The sequence below is a fragment of the Lycorma delicatula genome, chromosome 4 (assembly GCF_047948215.1).
Source record: "Lycorma delicatula isolate Av1 chromosome 4, ASM4794821v1, whole genome shotgun sequence".
Taxonomy (NCBI): Eukaryota; Metazoa; Arthropoda; class Insecta; order Hemiptera; family Fulgoridae; genus Lycorma; species Lycorma delicatula.
In genome coordinates, this window is record NC_134458.1 from 141,630,992 (window position 1) to 141,652,598 (window position 21,607).

Genomic DNA, 21,607 nt, shown 5'->3' on the forward strand with positions numbered 1-21,607 from the left:
CTTGTAAAATTAAACTAAATTTTACTTGGTTAAAAATAATCTAACATAAGTTTATTTTAGTTGAAATTTTTTTGGAATTTAAGATTCCATTTTGCATTTTTCACAAATCCATAACTTTAATCAACTTCATGCAGCACTTTGCTGGAATCCTTGCATTAAGAAACATCAGCATATATTTCTCACTTTTCTTTTAAAGAAACTACACACATCACATGCTTTATTTATAACGATCTTTTCTTACACAAAATTTTAACTTTTGGGAATGCTTATTGTAAAACAACTTTGATAAACACAGTGTGCTATATAGAAGAAGCTTATACATTGTTTGACTACAATTAATATAACTTACAGCACTGTTATAATTGGAAAACTAGCATCGATTGAGGATTGGAGCTGAATCGCCAGTTTTAAGTTTCTAATCCTGTGCTTTACCATGAAATTCACAATCTTTTAAATTTTAATCAAGGAACTATCTCAAATTGTTCATTTAAATTAAATTCCATACTTAATTTTTTCTTTGTTTTTATATTTATTTTAATTAGTTTTTGGTTCATACTATTGTAATTCATTGAGGTAAATTAGATTAGAATATAATTTTTATTTATGGTTTGTTTCAAGTTAATTGTTAGTTACTTTTATTTTTCAGAGCAATTTAATCAATAAATTTGATTTTCGACATCATAAGAAGGTACCATCTGATGATGTTGAAGGTGTTTGGTTGAAATTCTTGACAGTGTTTTCATATTATCCAGAAGGGCAATTAGCAATACCAAAGGTAATGTTAAAAAGTTGCTTGCTGTTACATTACATATTTTTAAAAAATTATATTTTTTATTAGAATGTATTCTTCAAATTGTTTTGAATCATATTTGATGTTTTAGCTGTTTTATGGGATGTGTTCTTATACAATAAAAACAAGCTTTATTGCATTTCTGATTTATATTTTTGGTTAATAATTTATTGCCACTTTTTGGAATGTCAAGAGTAGTTGAACCAATATCTTTTGTTTCTCCTTTCTTCCTCACCCAGGATCTCATTCTTCATAACATTTGCATGTTATGCTGTACAATGCAACTGTAGGCAACAATATCAGCTGATACTGTTGCTTACAATTCCCACACTACCATTCAGTCATTTTTCATAATGTATATATTAGTAATAAACTCCTCTGCTGTATGTACCCAACTTATTTACTTTTCCTTGTTTGTTGTAATAATTTCTGATTTTCTTTCAATCCATCTTTTTACCCTTTGCAACCATGTATTGAAAGATTTAAGTTGTTTTTATCGTCATGACTTGAAGTAATCATGTTTTTACAAAACATGACCTTAGTCCTGAAAGCACTTCAATAATCTATTCAATTGAGTGTAGTAGTCCACATAATATTTTGGTTGATTATATTCTCTTGAAATTTTTCTTCCCTGTTCCTCCCTTTAAGTTTATCATTGTTACATCCTACTTTTTCTGTTAGTACTTTTACAAACATTTTTTTGTTTAGACTATTTGATTTTATGCAATCATGTAGGATTTTTAATCTTAATTAATTACATTATTATTCTAGATTTATCATTTTTTTCTTGTTTTAGAATAAAGAAACTGTAGAACTGTTAACAGATCTTTCTGCATCCAACAAGAGCAGTATAAGTTATGCAGCTATTTGTGTATTACGAAATATATCATTCCATCCTTCAAATAGACCAAGACTTCTAACTTCAGGTAATTTCTCTTTTTATATTTATTCATAACCTTTCTCTCATATCTGAAGTGAAAGTTACATTAACAGTATCATATCTAAAACAAATATTTTGCACTAATAATTTAAAAATCTATTTTATCAAATAACTAAAATGACTATCTTGAATTTTACTATTTTTAATTCAAGAATTACATTTAACACACCAATAAATTTTTTTTTCACTAATAATTTAAAAAATATTGGTCAATCAAGTTGGAAATGAAAGCTGCTTTTTACTAACTAAGTTATTTTCACTTCAACTAGTAACAATTTTACTGTGTAACTAAGTTTATTTAAAATCGTAAAACTTGCTATATAATTTAATGTGGAAAACTTCACACTTAAGTTTTTACTGTCTTTGAAACCAGTAATAAACATGTTTTTCAACTACTACTGTCATACACATAAACAGGCCAGACATGAAGCTACAATGACCAAGTTTATTTTAGCAAACAAAAAAGATATGACAAAATTTATGAATGAAAATGGGGATATTTTATTTAATAGGATAATATTACAGTAAATCCAATGGTATGTTAACAAATTGTGACAGTTAATAATAATGGTTACAATGATCTGATGTAATTGGACCTGGCAGTTTAGGACTATTGCATCCAATCTACTTAGCCCTGACTCAGCTGATGAAAAGAAGGAGTAAGAAGAAGAGTTGACAGTACCTAGATTCACTGTCCTTCCTTCCCTCATCTTAAAATTATTAACCTACAGATAACACATGTGATTCCTTCTGCAAAGGAGTGAATTACACCCCCCAAAAACTAGGGCGCCAACAGATGTGTTCCTACTAGATCAAAAGACCTTCAGTGGATGGACAGAAGGGGAATTTCATCAGGAGAAAGATGCAAATATCTTGCTGATCTCCAAGAAATAATCAAAGTAAAAAAATAATATTCCAAAAACCAATCTACAAAGGACCAGAAAGCAATCCCCAACTTTGTCATCCTTAAAATAAAAACAAACATATAACTGACATTAAAAATTAAATAACTACCTGATAATTAGAAAGACCCAGTTGCAAGGGACTGATGCCCTGGCTCTACAATTAATAAGGGAATAAAGTTTCTCCATCCCAGTATCCTAGTTTGAGCTGGTTCACTTCAGCTTTAAGTTATTCACCTGGTTCCTGACCTATATAGGTTTATACAGTCATATTGAGAATAAATTAAAAAGTGGCATTTGCAATAACTAATACAATTTACACCATCCAGAAACTCATCCTTGGTTATTTCATCATATTTATTGTAATTTTTTCTAAAAAGTGCTACTTTTTAAATTTTTCTTATTAATGTAATGTATAGTGCTAATTCTTTTTTCATGTAATTTTAACTGCTTAACATATTTTTAGTTGTCAATGTTTAGTTTCTGTTAATTTTATTCCTGCATGAATGTTGTTTTTTTTTTTTTAATTCATTTTATTTATTATATTTTCTATTTACATTATTTTTTTATGGTTTTTTTATAACTTTTTTCTTTTACAGAAAACTTTTTATCACATCTTGGTAACAAATTAAATACATCAGATAGTCTTGAAGAAAAGAAAGCCATTGTTGCTATTATTTGGGCAATGGTTGCTAACAACCAAAAGGCAAAGTTATCAGTGCGTAGTGCTGGTCTTGATATTAGGTTACAGCTTGCAGCTGCCATGATTCCTTTTGACAATGATAATGTAGAATTGTTTGATTATGTTGTATCACTTATTGTACCTAATATTGATCATAAAGTAACTGCAACGTAAATTTATTAGTAGTAAACAAGAAAAGATTTTATTGAATTTCTTACATGAAAAAGTATAAAATATGGTAGATAACACTAATTTAGTTTCTGAATCTTGCTCTGACCATAATTAATTATGACTTGTATCTTATTCTTTTGAATGTAGAATATAGTTTTTATTTAAATCTGGGTGGAATTGCCAAATCTGTCAGTTACGTACGATGTACAACTGGTCTTTGCCTAATTTAGTTTTTTTCTGAATCGTATAAAAAAGCTTATTTGACTTATATATTCTCTTCTCATAAATTCTAGCTCATTCCCATTGGTAGATCTAAGAAGGTCTACCAATGGTATTTTTTTATTGCTCTCCAGTTAAGAATATTTATAACTTACCATTCTTCTACTATTGTAGTTGTGTTTAAACAGTTTTTCTTTCCTTCAGATGCTAAGCCTCAAGCCACTTCTTAGGGTGCTCTTTAGTAATCTCATTTTAATTGCCTGAAGATTATTTATATTTTCATAATGTGAACAAATTATTTTACATTCAGTGACTATGTTCTGGATAATAGTATATTAGAATTTCTGTGCTTAGAATTAGTACTTTCTTCTTATATGAAATTTTCTAACGCCCACAGTGAGCCGCCAACCATCTACTATTCTTACCTACTTCCTTACTTATTGTTCAGTCTTTTTCTATTTCATTACCTAAATCCTTAAATAAATTTTATTATCTCCTTTTACCCTTTTTTGTCCCTGTACAGCTGTCTTTATTTCCTCTACATTGATTTACATTCCTTTCCTTTTTATTATTATATCCTGCTCATTGATCTGATCTTACTTCCATCTCCTCTCATCTAATCTTAATCTCTTTATCTACATCTTACCCATCACTTTAATGAAAAAGATAAGTGTCCATACAACTTTTTATCATAGATTAGTTTTAACATTTTTATTTGTAATGGTGCAGCAGTATGCTTTTATACATCTTGAGTTTAAGTTGTCTGGTAAAGAAATTTTTTTACAATGTACTTTATTTGCAAAACAGTTTAAATTTAATATCCAGACATACAAAATAATAAATTCAAAAATTTCATTGATTAAATAGCTACCACCATTTTCACTACATTTCCTAAAATTTTCACATATACTGTCCATGACTTCATAGAAATTTCATGTCAATGGCTAGGATTTCAGCATATACAAACAATGCAGTCATTTTCGCTTCATTCTCCTCAAAAAAGAATAGGCTGTTAATACAAAATACTAAAATACTACACATATAATTACTTTTTTCAGTGTGTAGGAGAATTTTGAGAATGTTTTTGGGTTCTTCATTAAAGAAAGAGTAATTTTATTCACTGGTATAATCTAATTAATGAAAATAACCTCATCCTACTTAATAAAATTATTTAAAACTTTAGGATTTTCATATAACAATTGTTGAAGCATGTTGCAGAAATTTATTTTTAAAGATAAATTGTTTGGTGAAGTTTCTGCACAATCTGCATCTTATATGAATGAGATAATTATCCTCATTTAGAAATGCACACATATATATATATTTTTTCTACTACCTAACCAGGATTCTGTTTTTTCTACTCTAAATATTATAAGTTCAACAAGCCTTGCATTATGTCTGCTGGGCATTGTGGACCTACTGTTGTTATAAAATTAGAAAAACATTTAATGATCATCTACATAAAATAAATCTTACTTGGTAATATATAAAAAAATTAATAAACATTCTAGAACCTCAGTTTACTTTCATAAGCACTACTTAACGTAAATCATCACTGCAACATTGCTGAATTGTAGTTAAGCTACACAGTCCTTTTCTTGCATGTTTTTACTTTATTAATAATTATTATTACTAAAAAATTTATATTTCATGAAAATTGTAAGATTTTCTTGGTATAAATTTTTCAGATTTACATCAATGTTCCTTACTGTTACACATCCTAAATAAAAATTCATAAAATTTTTAGAATTGACAAACAAATTCCAGAAGAAATTTTCTAATATGTATTTATTCATTTTTTCTTCATATTACATATCTATCTTTTTAATTATAGAAATTTAGAAATACATATACTAGAGTAATAATCAGTTTTATTTATCATTGTAGTTATTTTATAATGTTTTATTTCAAGAGTTCTAAGACGTTCCTTAAAGTTTTCTTGAGATAAGTCATTTTTGTAAATTTATTCAGATTTAAATTGATAAATTATTTATAAAAACAAAAAAGTTTGCAAAGTGGAAACATATTTTATATATTTGTTGATTTTTATATTGTATTTGTATTGTTTTTCTCTGTATTGAATGTAGTTATTACTTTTTATTTTATCTTGTATAGTATAAAATTGTGAACTAAATGATGTAATTTTCACGGCTGTGATTTTTGTAACTTGTTCTGTAATGTAAGTAATTTTAAATTGGTTTTAAGCAATTCTGTTTGTATAAATATTAGTTTTTTTGTGTGTAAATAAAATTGTTTTTACTACTGTTCACTATTTACATTTTTGTGGCAGCCTCTTGATTATTTTTATACAGTTATTATAAATCGTACAATTATTAGCAACATAATTATTTTAACTTCTTTTCCGAGTTTGAAAAGAACTTAATGTGTTTGGCAAGCTTGATTGTATGACTGTGTATTAACAAAATAGTTCCACAATTTTTTTTTTAATCTCAAATATTTCATCTAAAACCTGCAAATGACATGTGCCAAGTTGAATTATGGTACACCTTTAAGTGCCATTTCTTCCAGATTGGAAAATTAAGATTGTTTCAAAAATCCCTGCATCACAAATTATATATTTTCTTTCATAATTAAATTATAAGTGTGTTGATGTAATTTAATATAAATCAACTGCAGTGTGGGGTTTCCAGTATTTGGGTACTTAATCTTCAATTATCTGCTTGTTTAGAAATCTATTTTATATACAGTATGATTTAAACTATGGAAATGGCTTCATATTTCAAAATTGAGGGATACTATGAGATAGAAACAAGTACAGATCTACATAGTTACAAGATTATTATTTAAGGTGTTTGAAATATTTGTTGTGCGCCATTTTGAATCCACCACATTCACTCATATACTTTTTTTTTAAATAAAAGGGTAGACATGTGATTCATGATTTCAATATAAAATATTACAAGAAAAACTGACAAAAACTGTTTCTTGATGAATGCCTTCGTTTTTGAGTTATAAGCATAGTTGCAAAAACAGAAAAATTGCAGTAGTAATAAAATGAGATAAAATACCTCAATAACTTTTTTATTATACATTATCTTAAGAATTATCCAGTAACAAACTTTAAACAGTTAGTGTTGGAATTGGTGGCCCAAACACTAAAAGTAACAGCCTTCACAATTCTATATTATAAGAAATGTTCAAAATGCTCCCCCTTTACAGCGAGGGAGCTGCTGGACATGGACCCTACCTTCCCGCTGCAACTCACCGGGCTTCAATCACCCTGGTCGGTGGACTCAGCAGCAGAAGCCAGCCCAGCATGGGATTGCTGCCTTGGCTGTGCCGTTGAAAGACGACTGACACTGTGGGGCTCTGAGGGTTACCACTGCCATGCTGTAGTGGGGACCCAACTGCCGCTGAGGGGAAGCCTGGTCTGATTTCAATGGACGAGCCACAAATCTCTGACTTCGCCACACCACCCCCTCCGTTCCAAGCCCAGAGGGGTTTTACCAGAGGTCGTCTTTAGACCCTCTAACTGATTACATCTCACAGTCATCAGTCAGGTTGCCACTGATGTAAATGCCTTGGCAGACATTTGCATCAATAAATGCATATCAAATTTCACCTTCACATAGGCCTCAAACGGACATCTTCACATCCAACCTAACATGATTCCCTCAAACTAACTAACCGGAAGCGCAGACCCCGCGCCTAGTACAGATTTGACAACACCATTTGTTACTGTGAATGCCTCAGAAAATGAACGAGTGTAAAGTTAAATCAGTACTACACTCATACCAATCAAAATTGTGTTTCAAGCAACATAGAAATTCAGACCTACACCCAAATAAGTCGACCAGTTTCAATCACCTAACAAGAGGAATGCACCCCGACGGGGAGTCTTATTCTTTAAGACTTTGGGGGTTGGCGTCCCCACGGGCCTAGCCTCCGCAGCTTTTCTTCCCACTATACAATGAGCTGCGGAACACTTTACATTTTACACATATACTACACCAAGAACACTACATAAATTACAACATACACACATACACAATTACACAACAACAACCTACACTGATATTTCTTACATTTACACTCGGTGGTGTTGCGACATCTTACGAAACGCAACCGTAACCCAAGGTGGGAACAAATCGTGCCGATGGGTGAATGGCTCTACGTAGTGAGTCTCGAACGATGTCCTCTGGGCACCAGGGCGAACCCAGTTGTATTTAGCTCTAGCTCCAGTACGCGTGCGCTCTGCTGGAGTGGTCCATTTTTCGCCGGTACTCGTGGGACCAAAATTTCAGTTCCAATAATAAACACTATGATGGTTGGTGGTCCATCTGAAAAAACCACCATTTTAAGTCTTGCGAAGAGACCTCGATCAGCTTCGTCTGACGAGGATAAAAGTCCTACTGAACAGAATTTCTTAAAATCAAAATATAAAAATATCAGATTCGTTGTTCTCAAAAATAGTCAGGAAGGTGGCTCCCTTCAAAAGGTCTCACCGTTTTTAATAAACAAAACCATAACAGGTGCAAGTGGCTCCCCGAAGAATATCAGGAAATTACGCGACGGATCGATTCTGGTTGAAACATTCAACGATGAGCAGAGTCGATCTATCTTACGTCTCCGTAGTATGGGTGGCATAAATATAAGCGCAGAATGCCACAAAACGCTAAATACGAGCCGGGGTGTAATTTTTTGTAGAGACCTTCTGGATATAGATATCTCTGAAATAGTTGACGAGCTGTGCCACCAAGATGTTGTTGAGGTGAAACGTATAATGAAACGGCAGAACGGAACAGAAGAACCGACACCGTCTCTTATATTAACATTCAGTCTCCCTGTTCCACCAGAAAAGATCAAAGTGGGTTACCTCTCGGTTCGGGTACGACCATTCATACCCAACCCACGGCGATGTTTCAGATGCCAAGGTTTTGGTCATACTACAACATCTTGCACGAAAACTGAGATCTGTGCTCGATGTGGTAAAGAAGGTCACAACGACACTAACTGCAAAGAAAGTGAAAAATGTGCAAACTACAATGGTCCACATACAGCCCGCTCCCGAGATTGCCCAACTTTTAAAGAAGAAAAGGCAATTCTCAAAATCTGTACGGAGCAAAAAATATCTTTTCCGGCTGCACGTAGAGAATATAAAAAGATAAACAACTCACGGAACCTGGTTAAACCAGACGTATCTTTTGCCACCGCTACAACTAAACAAATTCCTACAAATGCTAATAATCAGCAGTGTGGATCCTGCAATGAGCTTAAAAAACTTGTTCAGATGCTATCTGATCAAGTAGCTTCACTTACAGCCACTATCTCAGAGCTGACAAAAATGAATAAAAAGTCCTCCATCGCAGCTAGTGAATCAAACAGTATGATACATACGAAAGTTCCTATTCCCAAAATCGTACCGCCACGAATAGCGACTATCACAGCTGGCAGTAAGCCACCTAATAAGCTCCCCATAAAGGGAACCCACGTAACTATCTCTTCTGGGATGTCAACTACAGCATCCCATTCAAATAAATCTCCTCCACCATCTCCTCATATACTGGAGGATATGGTTGAAGAACCACCCGACCCTAGGGCATCGGAGTTCTTTAACATAAAAAATTCAAAAAAGAAAAACCGAATCACGTACAACTAATTTTTATATAGTTTCCGAAATTTATTTTTTTATTTGTTTTTTACACTTATGAACATTATTCAGTGGAATGTTAGAGGTATTCGGTCCCGCATTGAAGATATTAGAGTACTGGCGCACACACATGATCCACTAATCATGTGTTTCCAGGAAACTCACCTCCTACAACATGACCGAATTACATTTAGAGGATACGACTGCCTAGTAGACAGTAGGGAGAGTGGTGGAGTAGCGATTTTCATGAAGAATGGGGTGTCAGCTACAAGAATTCAACTAACCACTGTCATTCCTGCTATTGCAGTAAAGGTCACTATTCCCTTCAAATTGCATATCTGCAATCTGTATCTCTCACCGAACACTGTGTTCAGTGCTTTAGATGTCTCAAATCTCCTTACACAAATACCATCTCCATCGTTAATAGTAGGAGACTTCAATGCCCATCATATTTCCTGGGGCTCAACCTTCTGCTCCACTCGAGGAAATATGATAAACAGATTGAGACAAGATTTTGACCTTTGCCTACTGAATAATGGATCACACACTTTTATGTCCTTATCAACTGGTGCTGTATCTAACCTTGATCTTTCCATATGCTCACCGAATGTACTCCCTCATTTTAATTGGTCGATTTGTGATGACTATCACGGCAGTGATCATAGACCAATTATTATTAGTTTCGGTGTAGACTGCGAGATTAAAAGAATGCCACGGAGATGGATTGTTGAAAAGGCAGATTGGAACGGATACTGTAAAGCATTCCAATCTCAGTATGACGATGGAGCGAACATCCTCGACCAATATTCTTCTTTTACGTCCATGATACTTAAGAATGCCAACAGATATATCCCACAAACATCGGGTAATCCTAGACGTCCTTTCGTTCCATGGTGGAACGATGAATGCAAAATTGCTATTAGGAATCGACGGCAGGCACTACGTAAATTTAATCGTAGGCCCACAACAGAACATCTAAATTTATACCGCAGGGCTAAAGCGGTGTGCCGTCGAGTATTCTTGGACGCTAAGAGGAATTCATGGACGAAATACGTGAGCACTATCTCACGCACTACTTCCACGTCTACTGTATGGAAGAAAATTCGTGCAATCTTCGGATCACCGAAACAATCTATTCTTGGTCTTATTGATGAAGGAGAACTCCTTTCATCATCCTCGGAAGTGGCAAATAGTCTAGCAAAATCTTTCCGCTCGGTGTCTCTCACCTCATCATATAATAACGATTTTCAACGGTACAAGTTACAAATGGAGGTGTTGTCGTTAAACATTGGTGATTCGGTTGGTGAATTAAACACTCCATTCGTATTTAAAGAATTGTTACATGCACTTAAAAATTCACGGGACACTTCCCCTGGACCGGACAACATTCGCCTTTCCATGCTTTCACACCTTCCTAATTCGGCACTACAACAACTTTTGAATATTTTCAACGGTTTATTCTCCGAACAAGTCTTCCCACCCGGCTGGTCAGAAGCATTTATTATACCAGTACTAAAACCTGGTAAAGACCAGAAGAACCCCTCAAGCTATCGCCCTATTTCATTAACAAGCGTTTTGTGTAAAATAATGGAGAGAATGGTAAACCGCAGACTTACATGGTACTTGGAGAAACATGGCTCTCTATCTCCAGAACAGTGTGGTTTTCGACAAGGACGATCTTCCATTGACCATTTAGTGTCACTAGAAACAGCCATACAAAACGCTTTCCTCAATCGGCAACACCTCGTCGCTATCTTCTTTGATATAAAAAAGGCGTATGATACAGCCTGGCGACGTGGTATTCTTAACACTCTCCAAAAATGGGGAATCAAGGGCAATATGCTTGCTTTTATCCGGGGATTCATAAATCACCGAACGGCTCGTGTTCGTGTAGATGATTCGCTCTCAGATAGTGTCATCTTAGAGAATGGAGTGCCCCAAGGTAGTGTATTAAGTGCCACCTTATTTTCTGTAGCCATAAATGATATTACCAAATGTGTTCAGGCTCCTGTCTCATGCTCTCTATTCGCTGACGACTTTGCTATCTACATTGCAAGCCGTTCGGCACCCACAGCAGAGAGACTACTGCAGAACACTATATATCACCTTGAAGCTTGGTCCAGGATTACTGGTTTCACATTTTCATCCGAAAAAACAAAATGTGTAGTTTTTTCTCGGCTACGAAACCCTTCTATTCCGCAAATTTTTCTGAACGGTGAGACTATTACTATCTCTAATTACGTTAAGTTTTTAGGTTTAATTTTTGATAGTCGTCTTACTTGGGTCAAACATTTAAAAGAATTGAAAACAAAATGTTCCAAAATTTTAGATATGATGCGAGTCCTTACTAACACCAAGTGGGGAGCCGATAGATCATGTATGATACATTTTTACTATTCCTTTGTTCGCTCCCGTTTAGATTACGGTTGTGTGGCCTACTCATCAGCTCGTCAAACCGTGCTTAAAATGCTGGATAGTGTACATCATGCTTTCCTTCGGCTTGCTACAGGCGCGTTTAGATCAAGTCCTGTCGCAAGCTTACTTGTAGACTGTGGTGAACCATCACTTTGGGATAGACGAGACCAGCTCTTATTATCTTATTTTGCTCGTCTCAGAGGACAGCCAAATCACCCGGTTCTTGAGTCAGTCTTTAAAAATCCTAATCTAGGAAAGTATGAGGATTATCCACGTCGTACTGCACCTGTAGGTGTCCGTACCTGGCGTCTGCTGCAGCATATAAATGTTGACACACCGTCATTCTTTCCTATGTACCCTTGCTCATATCCTCCATGGGGAATAAACCTCATAAATTTTAATTTTGACCTGACTACATGTAATAAACAATCAACACCATCTATCGTCTTTCAGCAGATGTTTCAGTGTGTTCTCTCCAAGGCGAAACCAGACGCGGTTGTATACACAGATGGATCGAAACAAAACGATACGGTTGGGTGTGCTTTTGTTGTCAATGAGAGAACTTATATGTTTGGTCTCCCCAGTATTACGAGTGTGTTTACCGCTGAACTATATGCTATAAATAAGGCTCTAAACATCATTAACCCTAAATATAGAAAAATTCTTATTTGCAGTGACTCGTGTAGTGCTCTCCAAGCCTTAAAGAACTTTTATTCCAAACATCCTATCGTCATTGAAATTTACAACGCAATCGCTGAGTTGAATAATCGCAACACAGAATTAAGTTTTTGCTGGGTCCCTAGCCACGTAGGGATTCCAGGTAATGAACACGCAGATTCCGCTGCCAAAGAAGCATGTAACCAGCCTCCTTTCACCACCCGAGTTGCTACTTCTGATTTCATTAACTATGTAAAACAATTATTAAGAACAAGGTGGCAAGGTGATTGGACAGCTACTGTCGATAATAAACTCCGTCAGATTAAAGATTCTGTGTTACCATGGAACTCCTCATACAGAAAACCCCGGCGTGAGGAAGTAGTTCTCTGTCGATTGCGGATAGGACACACGAGAGTCACACACGAGTACCTGTTTACAAGAGGACAACCACCTCTATGCGCAAGATGCAACTGCCGCGTGACTGTGCGCCACATACTCGTGGACTGCATATGTTATGCGGCATTGCGTCGTAAATTTAAAATTCCTAGTAACATCCGTGGTATCTTGCGTGACGATAAGGAGGTTTTAAACCGCATGTTTATATTTTTACGTAGTATAGGGTTAATGCAAAAAATTTAATAAGTATGTATTCTTTAGTAATTGTATGTATTGTCTTATGTATTGTTTTGTTATCCGAGTAGGGAGCCTTTTACACTCCCTATCGGATTTTTTTGTTTTTTTTTGTATGTTTTTTAAATTCGTCTGTGATATTAGTTATAAGATTTTTGTGATATTAGTTTTAAGTTTTATCTCCTTTTTTAGTTTTAAGTTTTATTTATTTTTAATGATAGTTTTTAACATAGTTTTAAGTTTTATTTATTTTTAATGTGATAGGTTTTAACATAGCTTTAAGTTTTATTTATTTTTAATGTGATAGTTTTTAACAGACTTTTAAGTTACATATTAGTGTTTTTGTTATCCGAGAATGGGCCTTTTACACCCATTCCGGATTTTGTTTCTGTGATAGTAGTTTTAAGTTTTAATTTTATCTAAAAACCTAAAGTTATTTTTATTTATTTATTTATGTATTTATTTATCTATTTATTTATTTTCCGGGCGATGATAACGTTCAACCGTTTTTCGCCCCTAAAAAAAAAAAAAAAAAAAAAAAAAAAAGAGGAATGCAACTTCATTCCGGTCTGCGCAGGAACCGGGGACAAACCCTGCACTCCCACCCGGTCCCATTATGGTGTCTTGCGTGGTATTACCAAGTCACGATCAGGACCACCACGCCCCCAGTCACACAGGCTACCATACCCCAACAGCACAGCCATCCCCACCAGCAGGAGCCCCAAATTGAATCACAAACAATACCAATATAACCGTGGCACGATGCCAATACACCTACCTCCAACCAACCCAATGCCAAAGCCGGAACCCTAGCCACCTGGGATCTTACCACGATCGAGTACCTTGATTAAACTCCATCTGTAGACCTACACATCACAAGGGCACGAAGAAAACCAGCCATGTAGACGATTCCTTACAGATCATCCAGTTGGTACAGAGATCCAGAAAGGAATGTATTCCCTCAAGTTCCCTAACAGCTCATAAACGTTCAACCTATCAGGGACAGACATAGAGTATGTGGTCCACTGTATCATCAGTCCCGCAATCCGTGCATTGACTCAAATCCACCAAACTCGCCCGAAAGGCAGCATGTCTGGAGAGAAACTGTCTGATATACCAATTGGGGGAAACCTATCTAATCACACCTAAATTAGACACTATAGGAAATATACCATGCATGTAGCAACCTGTGGAGGATTCGCCCCACCTGACCTGCCAAGACGCAAGATCCTGGTCTTCAATCTCCTGCTTTCGTTCTGACGTCAATAGATTATTTACCTTGGAAATGCAGCATTCCTTACGTTCATTAGCCAAGATATCTATTGGTTTGACTCCGACTATAACACAAACTACCTCCTGCGAGACTGTTCTATAACAGCCAGCAAGAGGAGTCGTTGGGCCCGCAGCAAAATGTCTGCGCAATACCTAAAAGCCATACGATGAGCCCAGGCAGGTGCAGCATACAGCATAATAGCTTTGCTGACACCTTTGTAAAGGATACACATGGTACGGTAATTCAACCCCCAATCGAGATGAATGACTACGGATTCCATAAAAAGCATCAGTGGCCTTTTTTGCTATGTTCCTTGAACCGAAAATTCTCATTAAGGATAACACCCAGGTATTTTTGGGTCATAACATACTGAATGGGGAGACCAGTCATCCAAACCTGGATTCATCAGGAAGCAGCCAATCAGCCCTTAAACAACATCATTGTGGTTTTGTTTGGACTGAAAGTCATCTTATGTTGGAGACTCCACAGTTGAAGTGTCTCACCAATGGTGATGTCAATATTTGTACATGAAAAAGCCCGTCCTCCGTTAACCGCACAGACGTAAGTGGCCAACTGGTCTGCAACATTAAAGACTTCAAAACTGTGCTGTGCGGTGAAACTGTCAATTTGGCTACCGCCATGATCAGTGATTCCACTGTGCCAGAAAAGCAACTTCGCATTAACATCGGCACCAATAAGGATTGGACCATTACCCACAATACGAAGGATCCTATCCCACCTCATCAAGTGTTCCTCAGTGGGAAATCTGTATGCAAAATATGAACTAATAACTGTAAGGTTCTGTTCGCAAATGGCAAGTCTAAGCACAACATGATGCACGTCAGAAACCTGCCATATAAAGACACTATTCCAGCTATGAAAGCCTGGCAGATCACCCCTAATTACATATGGATGCTGCAGAAGGACAACATCAAGGCTCCTTCTCTCTACAATCTCACCTAACTCAACCTGGACTACATAAGCACCCTGGGCATTTAGTTGACCGAACCTAACCATCTAAGGAATTAAAGTACAGCGTAATGGCCCTTACATAACAGCCACACTCCTTATTAACAACTGGGTGCTCATGATTCTTGTGCAACCTCTTACAGTTAGCACAGGCCGGAGCCTCGGACCTATGTGAGCAATCTCACGTTTGTGGCCCTCCTCGCCACAATAGGAACACACAAAGGCAAACTTACAAAATTTAGCCCTGTGACCATATCTGCAGCACTTGAAACATCTTTGGACATCCACGTACTGTTTTAGTCGGCAGGACCCGACTTTAAATCAATAAATAGTCTGCCTGCAGACATAAATTTTTGAAGGAGACCAGAACTTAACTCAAAGACTCCGTGATATTTCTGGGTATCATGCCTACTGGTTTTAAAGACCAACCTGCAGTCCCGCCAGAAGGTGTTTTCATCCAAATCAGTGTTCTGCTTCCTAATGAGGGACAAGACATCTTCATCGGTCAGGTTACGGTCAACAACATACACTATAATACAGGGCCTACGCGTTCTCTTTGGGTCTATTTTCATACTTAATCGCTTAACCGCTGTGGAATCTCTAATTGCCTAAATGGTCTGTGTCATCTGCTATCACAAATAATCCTTTGCCGGTCTCTTTAATGTTCTTGACTTTAAGGCCTTTCTGAACCATTGTAACAGTTCTCAGATAGCAAGATTGTGAAACTAAGGAAGGTACACTCAACCACCAGCTCAAAAATAGCACTGAAAAAGACTTTATACAATGCAATCTCTGCTGGTGAAAAGAGACCAGCTTCCGGACCCAACAGCTCTTCTCAGAACTAACGCAAAAAACGGCCATTTTCAGGGCTACCACAAGGTTATTAGTTACAATGAGCTGTCGAAGCTAATAGATGACAACAGCGCTACTACAAGGTTATTAAGTGCCACATGCCATCGAAGCTATTTGGCAGCAACATAAAGGCTTGATGGATCCCAAACACTGCTTTTACAGGAAATTGCTGTTTTATAAATCAGTTGAGAAAGTCAGAAGAAATGAGGATTTCTTGATATAATTACTGTTTTGTTTAATTGTAATAATCTTAGCCTCACTTAAAGCATAGTACCAGTAGGCACGAAGGTCTGAATTTCTTAATGTAATTGAACGATTATAATTTTAGTTGTATGGAGTTAACCCACCTGGTTCCAGAGAATTAAAAAGTACAACAGAAAAAATAACAGAAATATCATCATTTAAATTGGTATTGGTGATTTGTAGATAGATAACTTTCTCCTCCAATTATTTTTTTCCAAAAACCAGATTATTAACAGCAGGTTGTCAATATCGCCTCTTCGCAAAATTAGTTAAGATGTAAGATCTGAATGTTTTCATAAATGTTCTGAATAGATGAATTTAAATATTTAACCATATTCTGCTCTCTGAAGTAAATTAATAAATTTACTTTTCTATATATAACATCCGCTATTGAGAGAAGAAATTCAAAAAAATTAATTTTATTATTCTCATTTGTTTTAAGGGAAAATACTTCAACTTGAGGCAAGCTTTAATCTTATCAGCTCTTCTACTTGCTCTCTGCTTAGAATGATCATTAGCATCTGAAGAAATTTTTAACATACTATTTTGGTTATTCCTCCCACATCTGATTCTGGATGCACATATCCTGTAAAGTAAAAGGCAAGAATTTTTGTGGGCCATTGAGCAAGAGTCATTTAATAATTAAAGAGACAAATGGCAACATCAGAAGAACAATTTAATAGAATAAACTGAAACTTTCAGACATTCAAGTTGGCACCCCTGGCAGAAAATACACCTCTTGAAAAATAATTTCCACTATTATAACCTCTTGTATTTCAAAATGTTGGCTCCACTTGAAATATGTACCATGGCAGAACAGCATGCTGAGTTAAGATTTTTATTTTCTGAAGGTGCTGAAATTCACTCACAGATGTTAAAACAATATGGTAAAAAGTGCTATTTTTGTAAATGGATTGTATAGTTTAAATCAGACAGAACAACTGGCACCAATTTTTATGATAGTGGAAGACCATGCAAGTTTCAACTGACACTTTGCAAAATCTTGCTAATGATTTTATTTGCAAGGAAGGTGCTTAAAAATTTGAAATTGCTGAAATTTGTAGTCTGAGCACTGGCACTATCCATGATAAGATGAATTATCAGAAAATGTGTTCAAGGTGAGTTCCAAGACAATTGACTCAAAATCACAAGCACACTCACATGTACAGAAGTGAAACAATAGTTTTTAGCGTAAGGTAATATGTTTTAAATCACACAATAACTCGGTTTAAATATGGATACATCATTTTGAGCTGAAATCTAAATGAGTATGGAATGTAAACAACCAAATTCACAAGAAAAAATTCAAAACATACACGTCAGTCAGTAGTAAGGCTGATGGTATTTTGGGACTATAAAGGCCCAATTAGTTACAATTATTTAGAAAATAAACATACAATCTGCAGTGAGTACTATTGTAACATGCTAGAAAATAAACCGAAATTTACAATAAGGAGGAAACATACTGGTTCTCTTTCAAAAGGCGTAATTCTTCTAAACAGTAACACCCACACCTATACTGCTCAAAAAACTTAGTAAGTTATTCAAAAGTTTGGTAGGAAGGTACTACCAGATCCACCTTATTTAACCAATAGTATATTGGGTTTCAGTCCAATCTTGTACCATCAGATTTTTTTATTTGGTCCTCAAGTTTTTACATGGTACTGAGTTTGGCAACAATGCAGTATAAGAATGACTTAGACACCAAAGTGAATTCCTTGCTACTGGAATAAGAAAGATGGGATAAGTGCCTAATTGCAGCTCAGGACTATGTTAAAAAAGTAGTGTTAATTGTCATTGAATAAATAATAATTTTTCTAGTCATTTGTCTTTAATTATTAAACAACCTTTATACATTTATCACATATTAGTGAAAATTTTGAAATGACAAGTACCATTGGAGAAGTTTTCTTATGTTACATTAAGTACCTATAGATTTGGAAAATTTTAATGCCAACTTAATCATTGATTGGGCTGTCTTTCTTCCTTGCAGTAAAGTAGCCACTGCTCCAAATGACACCATTGCTAATTAAATTTTTTTCAGACAATTATTTAAGAGGAGTAGGTTAGTTAAAAGTTTTTGTTCCCTTCAGGAGCATTTAAAAAAAATAGACTAATCATTCTGGTTAACAGTTGAAAATATAGTTCGCCAGTTAAAAGTGAGTCACTTAAGTAATTAACATTCTAATGTAATACTGCTCAGTTATATTATATAATAATATGAGGTTGATTTCATACAGAAATTCTTTATTTTTGAATCAAAATTATTGCTTGCTAATCACAGATCAAAATCAAACATTTATTTGATAAAGTTTTAACTTTACTTTTTATTTATCTTGATGCTTTGCTATGAATTTTCATCAGAAAATAGCTGGCACCAAGAAACTGTTTTACTAATTTTCTTTGAACATCCTGTTCATCATCTTTAAAATTGTCCCTTAAATTCTATAGATTGGAAATTTTATAGTTTAATAGCAATATGACAAAAAATTTATTATAGACCAGTGACAAACCATAGTGTTAATTACTATGTTCAGTCAGCTTCAAATAACCAAAATGTTTATTCCTATAATGTAATCGTACTTAAAATTGGAAATTGAACATTTTTTTAAAACTAAAATACAAGTTGTACATCTGGCTTGCTATTATCTGATAAATCATTTTAACAACAGTTCATGGTCAACATAATAAACTACACCTTATGCTTGATGGTTGTGTGTTATCTGGAATGTCTTCTCTGGGAATAGCATGCTGAAAATTGAAGACTGAAGTAAGGTCTTAGCCTTCAATTTCCTTACTATCAAGTAAAGTAAAATATGAACGCCAAAGCCACATTCAACGAACCAGTTCCTGTTAGTAAGTGAAATTAGGAAGGACTGCATGCTATTGGCATTTTTTAATGCCTGATGATAGTTATATCACTTTAAAAAAACATGAAGAACAAAGTATTTTATCCACTTTTATTTTGGTGGGGTATCTATAAATTCTTTGCAACTTGTTATAACAAAAATTAGAATAAGAAGTACTACTGGTCTTTATAAAATAAAATGAAGACCAATCCATGCAGCTGAGCTGTTTGCAACTATGTTATAATCTTATATATACACATATATATCAAAATGACTGTTTGTCCCACATGCGTTCCTATACTATTCATCTGATTGCAATGATACTTTCATGAGTGTGTGCACACCCGCGAAGATTTTTGAATTAGTTTGGACCCACTGGGGTCGAGATATTTTGAAAAATTGTATTTATGGTCCAATTTGGCTCATATTCAGAATATATATTAGTTATGTGTAAAGAAATGCTTTTGCAAAAAATGGATCCACTGGGGTTGAGATATTTCAAACAATTGTATTTATGATGCGATTGGGCTCTGTGTATTCAGAATATATGTTACTTACATGGAAAGAAATACCTTTGCAAAAAAATGGACCTGCTAGATGGCACTGGGGTTGAGATATTTGGAAAAATTGCATTTATGGTCCGATTTGGCTCATATATTAATTACGTGAAAAGAAATATTTTTGTGAAAAATGGAAATAGGGAAAGGTTAAATTTTGTGAAGTTCAGTAATGTTCAGTTTTTTAATGTTTTATCAAACTTTCATTTGTGTTCATTTAATCTGTACATATACTCAAATCTAGCAATGGCAAAACATTGCTGGGTCAGTTAGTTTAACATATTTGTAAAATTTACAAATGAAAATCTTTAATAATAATGTATCTTGCATTTGTGGTTTTAATGGTAGAAAAATATTTTCATTACTTCTTTTGATAAATGGATAAATATCAAAATGATCCTTAAATTTTGAGATAAAAATTCTGTTTTATTTGATTCATTTTGGAATTAAAAATTGAATTTATATGTTGGCATCTAACAGTATTTTTCAGATGAGAGATAGATGTGAAAACTCTTTCAAAATTAGCATATAATCTATGTTTAGGTACTTGTAAATTATGACGCCATCCATCATGCTCATGAATTAATATGATTAATTTCGTTGTTATTTCTGTCATATTAAAACTGCTGTGTATCATTGTTTTTTATTATTTCAATAATTTATTATTTTACCTTTTATGAGGTTAGATTTATTATACATGACTTCCTGATCTTTTTACTAAATAATGTTCTCCTGTAACATCTAAAATTGTTAAATATCATAATATGTTTTTCTGTATATTCTTTCTAAATGAAAACCTGGGAGACCATCCTGAAACTGAAGAAGCAGTTATTAAGTTTATTCAGAGCACAAGCACCATCCTTCCTGACAAACATATGTTCAGGTACAGACATGAGATGGTGCTTAATTTATTGAAAGGAATTATTTGATAATGTAACAAGTGAGCATTTCACAGTAAAGTGGGTGTGCAATCAAGACAGATGAACCGATTACTTTCATGCAATAAAAAACATGTTGAAAGAAATTTGGAGACTGTTCTTTGAAGTACTTTGCTTATGAAGGTGCTATATCAGCCACTGCTGACTTAATTATTACCATCACAGAAAGTATTGAGCAAAAGATGCTAATTTATAAAAGTTTTTAAATAGAACAGGCAAAGTTTAAACATGTCAAAGTGAACCAAAATTACAATAATATAGATCCCCAAACAAGCATGCACATGTTAGTCTTTAGGGATTTGAAAAATTCTCAATAAAAAAGTTTGGTTCATGGCCCATCATTATTCTGAATGTTACTCAACTGAGTATAGGGAGCTATTTAACTGACTATCACCTATTTGTTCATAGTCACCTGCAAATAAAGGAAACTTTGCCTACCAGAGATTAGCAATTAAGATTTTATTTCAGGCATTATTAGTACCTGAATAACAAAATGCTGAACTGCATTGAACTATGAAAAAAGTTTCCTGAAGACAATTTTTTTATGGTGTACAACAAATATAAACAAGAGGACAGATTTAAAAAGAACATAAAATTAAACACCATATCAATCAAAATATTAAAAAAGTAATATTAATTATTGAAGTATAACTGAAAATGAAAGGTAAATGATTTAATTACAAACATACTAATGAAAAAACTGAAATGAGAGGTGGTGTCGTAATAAAAAGTAGATTACAATTGTAATTTTCATATAAGTAAATATTTTAATGAAATTATAGGTTGCCAAAACTTTCTGTAAAATTAAACTGGAAATTCAAACTGTAGTTTGAAATACAAATCACATCTGTCTTAAACTTCAATTCATTTTTAACCTGGGTTTTGCAAATCATTATTTAATAAATTTGT

At 34.4% G+C, this 21,607-nt stretch overlaps 1 protein-coding gene across 1 annotated transcript in view; it reads left to right on the plus strand.

Annotated features, from left to right (window-relative positions):
- The window catches only part of ana3 (rotatin homolog anastral spindle 3), a 109,021-nt gene extending 103,556 nt beyond the window's left edge, over nucleotides 1-5,465 (plus strand). Inside the window, exons 30-32 of the mRNA XM_075361805.1 lie at nucleotides 647-775; nucleotides 1,587-1,716; nucleotides 3,232-5,465. Coding sequence (XP_075217920.1) covers nucleotides 647-775; nucleotides 1,587-1,716; nucleotides 3,232-3,488 — 516 coding nt within the window. The 3' untranslated portion in view covers nucleotides 3,489-5,465. The remainder of the gene's footprint in view (nucleotides 1-646; nucleotides 776-1,586; nucleotides 1,717-3,231) is intronic.
- The last annotated feature ends 16,142 nt before the right edge of the window (nucleotides 5,466-21,607 follow it).